Here is an 11,400-nt window from a genome sequence, read left to right on the forward strand (position 1 = left end):
TTTGAGCATGAAGCTCTACAATGTGTTGTGAAACCAATAATTGGAAAATGACATAATGAAACTAGTTTCCTTCATAGATTTTTTCCGATTTTTTTTACATTAGTACGACCACAGCTTCCGCTCAAATTATTATTTTAAGAAACCCTTCGGTGAATCGGGCTAAAACAGTTTATTTTACCGAAATGCGGTCAAAAGTTATGGTATAGTAAAACTGATCGCGAGTTACAATACCGCATACCTCAGTTTCAACATAAGTTAATTTTCTACAAAAAGCTTGATATACAGGCTTGACAAAATAGCCCGAAAAGTGCAAAAAAACCCATATGACACCGTGTGTAGTTGTTGGAGCGCAGCATAACTCTCCGACGGATCTGCCGATTCGGTCCAACATTTGGCCTTCGCAATATTTTGTGAAAACTTAGTTTAAGTTCGAAGATAAGCCATATCGGTCCACTCCTTCAGGTACCTCATCCACAAAAGTTCAAAAATGTTCGGAAAAAATGTGCGTACGACAACTCTTGAAGGGAGTGACCGATTTAGTTCATACATTACACATCCTAATCTATCTGCCAGGTATAGATCAGGTTCGAATATGGACTATATTTGTCCACTCCTTCGGGTACCTCCCACACAAAATTTCGGATAAGTTCACTTTAAGACCTGCTCTCGAATCACTTTGAGTTTTGCTGAAGCAACTTCCATTCACTGACCCACTTACGATGGTACAATTTTTTCAGGAGTAAGTAAATACTTTCTGAGAAAATAGCCCGAATGTGTAGTGGCTGGAGCGCAATATAGCACTCGAAGTGGTCAACGGATTTGTTCCAAAATTTGGCTCACAGTTTCAATTCACATAGGCTGAGGGTATATCTCTTTCGGCAAAGCCGACTTATACTTTTTTACTTGTTTTAATCTGATTTAGCTGTAAAACTGTTTTAGATCTGGTCACACTGGTTAAGGGAAATATGAAGGCTCCAAACATTTTGGTGTAGATCAACAGCTAATGGGCCATAACATGTTTTCAGGAGTAGTCGACTTTAAAGAGACTTTTTTCTAATAAGAACAAAGGCTCTGAAGCTAATAATGATTCAGATGGATAACTTCCTGGCCTAGGCAACACGGCGTCTTCTCAGGCGCCATTTGACTTTTTTTTTGAATGTTTGACAGTTTTTAGCCCAAACGTACTCAGGACAGTTTGACATACAACAATGTGTTGTGTTGTTTACAGTGACTTGAAAAAATCACTTTGCAAAACAAACCGAATTTAATTGTGAAAATTTTACTCCGATCATTTTTCACAACTTTCGACGTGGATAATTACGGCAAGAGTATATCGATCAAATTAAATCGTTGTATGTCGATAAAAGACCGTCCTATAGCACTATGAAAACTCATTAAATTGCTTCTCCCACAATATGTTGTTCAGTAACACAATATATAAACAAAATGAATGTTGTTTTTTCAAAATAGTCTGGCTTAATCCCATTGTTGTTGTTTTAATATTTTAAAACAACTAGTTTATTAGTGGAAAAGATTTGGCATTGTTCGCCAAGGGGTAAGGCAGGGAATACTATAGTTTCGATCCACGCCACTGGATCTCATCAGTTCCCTTGTTTCTTGTTTGTGGAGAAAAATAACTTCGGTGGAGAATAACCACAAACAAGAAACAAGGGAACTGATGAGATCCAGTGGCGTGGATCGAAACTATAGTATTCCCTGCCTTACCCCTTGGCAAACAATGCCAAATCTTTTACACTAATAAACTAGTTGTTTTAAAATATTAAAACAACAAAAATGGGATTAAGCCAGACTATTTTGAAAAAAAAAAAACAAAATTGCAAACGCTATCCCAATAAAAAACGCCACAATGTTTCTAAAATGAATGTTGTTTAATTTTATGTTGACTTTTTTATTTTTTGTTTACCATTTTCTTTTCTTATTTTTAATGGCAAATTACGTGACGTTCGCAGCATTCTGGATAGCGACCATTAGGATTTTTATAATCACCTAGTTTACAAGGAGGTTCAGCAGATTCGACACCACAACTGAAAATGAAAAGTCAAAAATAATTATAAAATATTTATTTTATTTAATAAATTAAAGTTATAAATTAAAGTCACAAACAAGCAGGCAAAATGAATTCAAAAATCTAACTCACCCTTGGATTGTACCAAAACTGTTAGCACCGCACAAAAGTCGAACACATTCGCCTTTTGGATAACCTTCTTCACCGGCTGACAGTATTAACTCGTTGTAGACACACTTTCCAGGATGAGCTGAAGAATACGTTACAAATAGGAACAGTTTAAAGATGCACAGAATATCTTAACATCATTATACTTACCAGCATCTTTAAAAAATCCTGACATTTCATATGAAAATGTCATTGAAAATAGACCAAAAACTAAAGCGATTATGAAAAGATTCATTTTGCTGCAGTCTATCGTTGTGAGAGATTGATTGATACTAAAGTCTTAGAACACAAATGAAGGGCTTTTATACATTTCTTCTTTGTTTTGTTTTTATGGAAAATATTATCAGCATTTTATTTATTTTTCTTTTCGAAAATTTAAATGCATTCTAAAAATATTTTATGATAAACTTAACATACTCTGGTCAGTCAAAAGGTTAAATCTAATGAAAACAAATCTAAATAAAGAAACTATACGAAGAGAAAAGAGAAATATAAATCAAATAACACACAATGAAAATGCCTCTGGTTAACCCACACGCTGACATTCGACACTTGAAATTTGAATGTGGCTGGGGACATTTGTTTCGAATGACCCCGCTCAAATAAAGTAGTTTTATTTACAATGTCGTTGGAAAACGCATGATGCATAGAAGTTGTATTTTGTTTACAATTAAATTAAAAGTTGTGAGAATTTTATCAGTTTATTTTTGGTGATTTTGAGAAGACCTCTTGGTGCACTCTTTAGAATGGCCGTTTTGCAAGTTCGATACGACGAACATACAATCTCATGTTTTTCTTTAGGGGGAAATGGATGACTTAGAAATTGATTGTTCAAAACAATCCCCTTTTTGGTCATCGCCCATATCAACAGTGATAATATAAAGCATTATAAAACTAACATGTAGACCCGTCTCGCAATCTGTTGTACAACTAAAAAATTAAATTTAAATATTTAGTAAATAGAATTGCAATTAAAAAGACCTTGCAATGCATTTTCACCTTCTTGTTAGTTGACAGTGTCATTATTCTTCCCGTTGAAACGCGCCAAGTGCTAATCACACGAATAAACTATTATCAGCGTCGACAACCATTTAAAGCTAAATTTCTCAAATCAATTACTTAATCAGCCTAAAACGCTAGACGATGCTCAAAGAATTTCTTCTTGCTCGTTAATCAAGATTTTGGCGTCTACTCTCGTGTTGTTAAAGTTTTTGACGTTGTTCAGACGGTTGATAAGTTTAACGATATCGCATCGCAAACTGAGTTTGATTATTCGATTGCCTTTGTTCATGTAGAAAGTTTACGTTGTGCAATGACTCAGCCAAATCGGATACTCATTTCGTTAGTTATTATTTTAATCGGTGCTGACCGATGTAAGGGGTGGAAGATACCAAGCAATGGCCTGGACTGGCTTCAATATGGCAAAGTCCAGGACTTATCTTGGTCACCCTTTCATCTCAAATGGGCACTGATGACCTTCCCACGTTGCCGAACGTTCCCCCATAAGAACGTTAAAACCTTGGCTTGGCCTTCCAAAAAAATTTAGTACTATGAAAAAAACAACAAATGAGAATCTGCACCTGGAATGTTCGCATTCTTTACTCTTATATGTACTTGAAAATTACAAGGCTGATATTACTGCCATACGGGAATTACACATAAAGGTGACGCACAGTCATGCCGCATTGGACAGAAATCAAAAAATGTGATATTAACTTTATATATGTTTACTTTTATACAGTAAACACATCAGATACGACGAATCTGAAAGAATTTTGTCGATATGTGCATCCATAACGAAGTTATAGCTATTTAAATAAACAAGTAAGAACAGCGTTAAGTTCGGCCCACCACAAGATGTATTGAAGTAAAATGGAATAATTATTTTCCTTTCGTGTATGAAGAAGACTTAATACTAAATTTCAACAATTTCCGTAAAACAATGTGAGGCACCATTCTGTGGGGGCTATTTCAAAACGTCGATCTATACCGACAAATTTCTGACGGAAAGTTTTTAGGCTCAAAGAAGACTAAATACCAAATTTCCTATATTTCGGTAAGAGAATGTGGCTAAAACTTAAAAAATACCGAAAATCAAGAAGTACGCATCTATGGGGATATAGGAAGACGTGGACCTATACTGATAATACTCTTGTGGAATATTTTATAACTCTTGGAAGACGAAATAACGAATTTCAGCCATTTCGGTTGGATATTGACGTCACAATCTTCAGTATTACGAAAATCGGGAGGTACCGTTCTATGGGGGCTATATCGAAACGTGGACCTATACCGACGAATTTTAGTCAGAAATGGGGCAATATGAAAGCGTGGACCTGTACAGACATATTTCTGGCGAACAGTTTTATATCACATTGAAGACTAAATACCAAATTTCAGCCATTTTGGTGGAATATTGAAGACACAACCTTCAAAATACGAAAAATCGGGAGGTGCCTTTCCATAGGGGCTATATGAAGGCGTGGACCTATACCGACAAATTTAAAGAGGATGTTTGAGTACCCCCAACGAAGTCTAAATATCAAATTTCAGCCATTTCGGTGGAATGTTGAGGCCACAACGTTCAAAATACCGAAAATCGGGAGGTACTGTTCTATGGGGGCTATATGAAGGCATGGACCGATACCGACAAAGTTCTGGGGGAAAGTTTAATACCACCAACGTAGACTAAGTACCAAATTTCAGCCATTTCGGTGTGATAATGAATCTAAAACCTTTAAAATACCGAAAATCGGGAGGTACCGTTCTATGGGGGCTATATGAAGGTGTGGACCGATACCGACAAAATTCTGGGGGAAAGTTTTATAGCCCTAAAGAAGACTACGTATAAAATTTCAGAAATTTTGGTAGGATAATGAAGCTAAAACCCTAAAAATACCGAAAATCGGGAGGTACCGTTCTATGGGGCCTATATTAAGGTGTGGACCGATACCGACAAAATTTTGGGGGAAAGTTTTATGCCCCTAAAGAAGACTACGTTCCAAATTTCAGCCATTTTGGTAGGATAATGAAGCTAAAACCTTAAAAATACCGAAAATCGGGAGGTACCGTTCTATGGGGGCTATATCAAAACGTGGACCGATATATCCCATTTTCAATACCAACCATCCTGCAAGTAATAAAAACTTCTGTACCAAATTTTGACTCTCTATCTTTAAAATTGCGAGCTGTATCTTGATTTCAACAGACAGACAGACGGACGGACGGACAGACGGACATGGTCATATCGACATAGAATTTTATGCTGATCAATAATAGGGTCAATAATAGGGTCTCCGACGAATATTTTGATGTGTTACAAACGGAATGACAAATTTAATTATACCCTCCATATGGTGGAGGGTATAAAAAAAAATATTCCCAGGTAATCTATAGCGATAATCATATGAAAACAAGTAAGAAGTATCAGTCAGCTGACGGAGATATACCCACAGCCACTGAAAAAAACACACACACAATAATATATAAAACATATTGATTTTGTTTCATGCGTTTGCTTTAAAATCTGTAGGTACCGTATTGTAGGGCTATACCAAATCATTGACATATACCAAACATTTTTAGTAACCAAACTTCTTCATAAAGAACTCGAAATATTAAACTACTTTAAACTAAGTTGAAAGAAATTTTTGAAAAAGTGTCAGAGTTATCCTGCACAATAGGCATTTTAGTATGTGTCGGCAGGGATTTGGAGCTTGGGCCATTATCTCAGGAAGTATTAACTAACACCGGAAAAAATGTACCGTTGTAAATGAGGCCGATAGAACAACCTACTGAAAAAAAGAATCAAAACGATGCGAGAGGAGCTCTTAAACTTCACTTTATCCAAACTTTGTGTGGGAGATACCCGAAGGAGTGGACCGATATAGTCCATGTTCTAACCTGATTCATAAGTGGATGAAATAATACGATGTGCAAAGTCTGCACCAATCAGAAACTCCCTGCTAGAATTATCTTGCGGATTTGGTCGGGGTTTCTTGAAGCTTTTAGGCCAATAGATCAGGAAGTATGGACTTGCGCAAGAAAAAAATTGTACGGTCGTAAAGGGAGCCGCAAGGATAACTTACTGAAACAAATTTCAAAACGATCCGAGAGGAGCTCTTAAACTTTAATTTATCCGTATTTTGTGTGGAAGGTACCTGAAGGATTAAACCAATATAGTCCATATTCTAACGCTACTTATATCTGGAAGGAATAATACCATGTGAAAAGTTTGGACCAAATCGATTGCTCTCTTCGAGAGTTATCGTTCACACCATTTTACTGAAAAATATTGAACTTTTGTGTGGGAGGTGCCCGAAGGAGTGGACCGATATGGCCCATCTCTCAACTTAAACTAAGTTTGGACAAAATATTACTATACCCAAAATTTGGTTCGAATCGGTTGATTCGTTCGAGAGTTAGAGTGCGCACTAGCCAGCCAGACAGACACTTTAATCGTATCAAAGTGTATATATACCCTTTCTAGCCTAAAGGCTGAGGGTATAACTAGACGACCACCAAAATAATTATTTCTGAAAATTTTGTTGATAATATTAAAAGTTTTGGATGGGGATTTGATAGGTGGGCTATAAATATAAATTTTTAGTACAATAAGTTTACATCAACTCAACATGGGCAAAGTACCGTTATTTGGACATCTCTTCCGAAGCGAAATGTGTTAAAACAATTCGCTCAATTTGTGATGAATATAGCCTTCAAAATAGCCTTCAAATTTAACATGAGATGTTTCCTCAGGCCGCTGTTCAGTTTTACTGTTGCACAAGTACTTATAAGGGCACAGGAATGAAAATATCAACTTTGGTCCATATCAGTTCAGGCTTGAATATAGCTTCCATACATAATTTCGCTCGATCTGATTTATGTGAAAATCGGTGTAGCTATTCAGGCGCCTAAGAAAATAACACATATTAAATTTGAAGGCTATTCGATAAAAACTGAAATAGTTGTAGCAAGATCGGGAAAATAGTTGTAGCAAGATCGGGCGCTGTATAAGTTAGATACGTTGGCCTTCAACTTCCCGAGCCCAGTCGATCACGAATGCTGATTGGCATTATCTGGCATCACCTCAGCAAGTTCCCTCTGCGGAGACCGTAGACTCTACGGCGTAGAGTGTTGATGTCAACGGGCGGTGGTTGTTGTTGGTTTTCTCACTTTGGTACATAATAAAATCTTGCTGTCACTAGAAATTAATTGTAAATGTAGTAGAAAACGACAACGATCCTCTGCGATCACTGCAATCCTTGATTGCAAGAACCTCTTCGTTCACTTGTCGTCTAGCATCGAAAGCACAAAGGCCTCTGTCGCCACCGCAAATTACAAAGGTAATTTTGTTTGTTGTAATAGAAAATAACTACTTGAACTCAATAAAACCAATCATCATTTTATACAAAAGAATTGATACCGCTTTGTTATACCCTACACCACTATGTGGGGAGGGTATTATAAGTTGGTTTTGGCAAAAAGTTTGTAACGCATCGAAATAATGGTCGTAGACCCATACTTATATATACCAAAATGAATGTCTCGACGAGCTGAGTCGATCCGTCCGTCCGTCTGTCCGTCTGTCCATCTAAACCTTGTAATCACGCTACAGGTCGCAATTTTGATCGGATCGTCACGAAATTTTGGATGTTGATGGGGGTCCCGGAGGGGAAGAAGCCTATTGATTTTGGTGATGGTCGGATAATATTTAGGGGTCGGAATGGGCAAAAAACGTATGTGGATAAAAAGACAACGCTTTTTTCCAAAACGAATATCTCAGCTTCTGTATGGGGTATACCAAAAGTAATACCTGACAATGAAAGTAGAAAATATCACCTAATGGTGTAAAGCAGGTTCTCGTAGGTGATCAAACAACGAAGATATCACAAGAGTCGCAAATAAAACCCAAATTTTCATTTTTGCGATTTTAATTATAATGACGAATATCACAGCCTTGGTTGGAGACTTTCCAAAAGCAAAGCCTCACTATGAAAGTAGAAGACTCCATCTTTACAATGATGCAAATTAGGTTAGCGTAGGTGACCAAATAACGGAGATATCGCAATAGTCGGTTATACATCCCATTTTTCAATTTTTTGGAAATCACGCTACAGGTCGCAATTTTGATTGGATCGTCACGAAATTTTGAGGGTTACTGGGGGTCTCACAGATGAAGAAGCCTATTGATTTTGGTAATGGTCGCATAATACTTAGGGGTCGTAGTGGGCAAAAAACTTATTTGAATAAAAATACAATGATTTTTTCCAAAGCGAATATCTCAGCTTCTATATGGGGTATACTAAAAGCAAAACCTGACAATGAAAGCAGAAAATATCACATTTCTAAAGATGTTAAGTAGGTTCTCGTAGGCGATCAAACCACGAAGATATCACAAAAGTCGCAAATAAAACCCAACTTTTCATTTTTGCGATTTTAATTATAATGACGAATATCACAGCTTTGGTTGGGGACTTTCCAAAAGCAAAGCCTGAATATGAAAGTAGAAGATCCCATCTTTACAACGATGCAAACTAGGTCGGCGTAGGTGACCAAATAACGGAGATATCGCAATAGTCGGTTATACATACCATTTTTCAATTTTTTGTTGGAAATCACGCTACAGGTCGCAATTTTGATCGGATCGTCACGAAATTTTGAGGGTTGATGGGGGTCTCACAGATGAAAAAGCCTATTGATTTGGGCAAAAAAACTTATTTGGATAAAAAGACAACGTTTTTTTTTCAAAGCGAAGATCTCAGCTTCTGTATGGGGTATACCAATGAAAGTAGAAAATGAAAGTAGAAATATCACCTTTCTAATGAAATAAAGTAGGTTCTCGTAGGTGATCAAATATCGAAGATATCACAATAGTCGCAAATAAAACCCAACTTTTTATTTTTGCGATTTTAATAATAATGACGGATATCACACTTTTGGTTGGGGACCATCTAAAAGCAAAGCCTGACTAAGAAAATAGAAAATCCTATCTTTAAAATTATGCAAATTAGGTTGGCGTAGATAAATAAGGGAGATATCGCAATAGTCGGTAATACATCCCTTTTTCCACTTTTTCTGCAATCACACTACAGGTCGGAATTTTTATCGAATCATCGCGAAAGTTTCTCACAGAGATAGAAGCATATTGATGTTGGTGATGTCGATAGTAGTCAAATATAAAATTAAATATTAATTATTTTGGTTCAGTTCGCCTTAAGTCATTTGGTATAAAAGCCAGATAGGTGAAAACTTTCGTATCTCCCTAAAATAAATGTTTTCGAGTGAAAAGATAATGCACAGAGGTAGTGGTGTAGGGTATAACATAGTCGGCCCCGTACCGACTATAGCCTTTTCTCACTTGTTTTTATTTCAATTTTCCCCACCACCGCTCACATAAACAGGGGCTATATCAAAATCTAAACCGATATGGACCAAAGTCTATATTTTTCATTCAAGTCAACGCCTTCTATTTTTGTCCTCTTTTGCATGGAAGCGGCAACACTGTGTGACGTACTTTATTATAGCTGTCTTAAATCATGCGTTTGGTTGCGGATTTGTAGTTGGTAGTAGGTTAAAACATCTAGTCTTCAGCTTCAGCCCAGTGAAGGAAAGGAAAGGCTTGTTACAATAGGGACTTAAGCAAAATTCTTCAACATCAGCTTTATTTGCGCTCATGCTTACACTGAAGACAAAGACGACCAGACCAATTTTGCGAACGCTTAGAAGAAACATATAACTGTTGTCCTGCCCATGACATTTAATTATTCAAGGCGATTTTAATGGACAAATTTGGTCCAAACTGTCGTGAAATTTAGTCTACACAGTGTATCACTTATGACAATTGAATGAGGCTGATAAACATCGCAGCGGCAAAAACATGGTAGTTAGCAGTACCAGATTTAAGCATCTCGACATCCATAAAGACACGTGGTTGTCTCCTGACCAAAAAAAGGATCAAAATTGTCATGTTATGACATTGACCGATCGTTCCGAAGAGCAAACATAGACCACCTTGTTGCAGCAAAGGCACGTACCCGAGTAAACGTAGCAAATAAAGTACTAATAGACACAACAGGGAACAGATAGCCACAGAAAATTCCACTCAACTGGAACAATTGCTTAATCGAAGCACTTCTCGTTCCGATAACATAGATAAAACAGAGAAATGAAAACTCTGGAATGTGGAAAAATCATATGGAAAAATGTACAGGAACCAGAATGAAGTCCGAAAGTTCTACAAAAGAGTGAAACATCAAACTGATGGCTATACCAAAGCACATCCTCCTGTAGATACCAGCAAGGTAATTTGGTAACTGATACAGATAGTGTGCTCAGGATATGGAAAGAGTGCTTTTCCAAACTGTTGGCATCCAAAGATGACGAAGATACCATAGATTCAATCCCAGAAGATACCGCACGGCCAAAATGAGGTAAAGACAGCAATTAACCGGCTGAAGAATAATAAGGGGCAGACAGCTTACCAGTCGAGCTGTTTAAAACCGTAGGCGACACGCTGATAAAGTGTACGCATCATAAATTGCGACATACCAATGTGGCTTTAGACCTAGCCAATCCACAATTGAGCAAATATTTACCATGCACCAAATCCTGGAAAAGATCCAAGAGATGCAGATCGACAGTTAGCAACCGTTTTGCCGATTATAGCAGTCTAGCCGTGTTCGAATTTGGTTTTCCCGCAAAGCTCACTCGGCTTTGTAAGGTGACTCTAACTGATACTTGGCCCTTAGTTAAAATATAAATAACCTCTCCGAACAGTTCAGTACCAAAAACGGTTTCATACAAGAATACACTCTTTCGTGTGATCTCTGCAAGATCTTGCTGGAAAAGGTTATACGAGATGCAAACGTCAAAAGAAATGGAACCATGTACACTAATAACCTCATGTAACTTGCTTATGCTGACGATATTGACATCATGCGTCGATCAGTAAAAGAAGTAATAGATAACTTCAAGAAGGTTGAGCGAGAATATGCGATATATTTATTTATTTTCAATTATCATTATAATAAAATACAATAAAATTACATAAAAATGGCTCTAGCATCTAAGGATATCGGCTAAAGCATCTGCTAAAGTGAGACTAGTAGTAAACGGCGACAGAGATATGCGTCCATGGAACTCGGACCAACTATGGAAGTTGGTTCATATAATTTTGTGATAGCTAAAGACTTCACCCACCTGAG

At 37.1% G+C, this 11,400-nt stretch overlaps 1 protein-coding gene across 1 annotated transcript; it reads right to left on the reverse strand.

The window, feature by feature from the left end:
- Window positions 1-1,870: 1,870 nt before the first annotated feature.
- On the reverse strand, window positions 1,871-2,496 carry LOC141391465 (uncharacterized). Its single transcript, XM_073964343.1, has 3 exons — window positions 2,345-2,496; window positions 2,159-2,276; window positions 1,871-2,045 (listed from the first exon to the last, which is right to left on the reverse strand). Exons 1-3 carry the CDS (start codon window positions 2,427-2,429, stop codon window positions 1,943-1,945), a joined length of 306 nt encoding a protein of 101 aa, XP_073820444.1. The 5' UTR covers window positions 2,430-2,496; the 3' UTR covers window positions 1,871-1,942.
- Between the last annotated feature and the right edge of the window lie 8,904 nt (window positions 2,497-11,400).

The sequence above is a fragment of the Musca autumnalis genome, unplaced genomic scaffold, assembly GCF_047663935.1.
Source record: "Musca autumnalis isolate F117 unplaced genomic scaffold, ASM4766393v1 scaffold_1, whole genome shotgun sequence".
Lineage (NCBI taxonomy): Eukaryota > Metazoa > Arthropoda > Insecta > Diptera > Muscidae > Musca > Musca autumnalis.

Excerpts from the sequence above, each read along its gene's own strand:
- LOC141391465 (XM_073964343.1), bottom strand. The coding sequence starts at position 2,429 with ATGAATCTTTTCATAATCGCTTTAGTTTTTGGTCTATTTTCAATGACA. Across the intron at positions 2,277-2,344 it reads AGGATTTTTTAAAGATGCTG|CTCATCCTGGAAAGTGTGTC; the intron begins GTAAGTATAATG and ends CGTATTCTTCAG. Across the intron at positions 2,046-2,158 it reads AGTTTTGGTACAATCCAAGG|TTGTGGTGTCGAATCTGCTG; the intron begins GTGAGTTAGATT and ends TTTCATTTTCAG.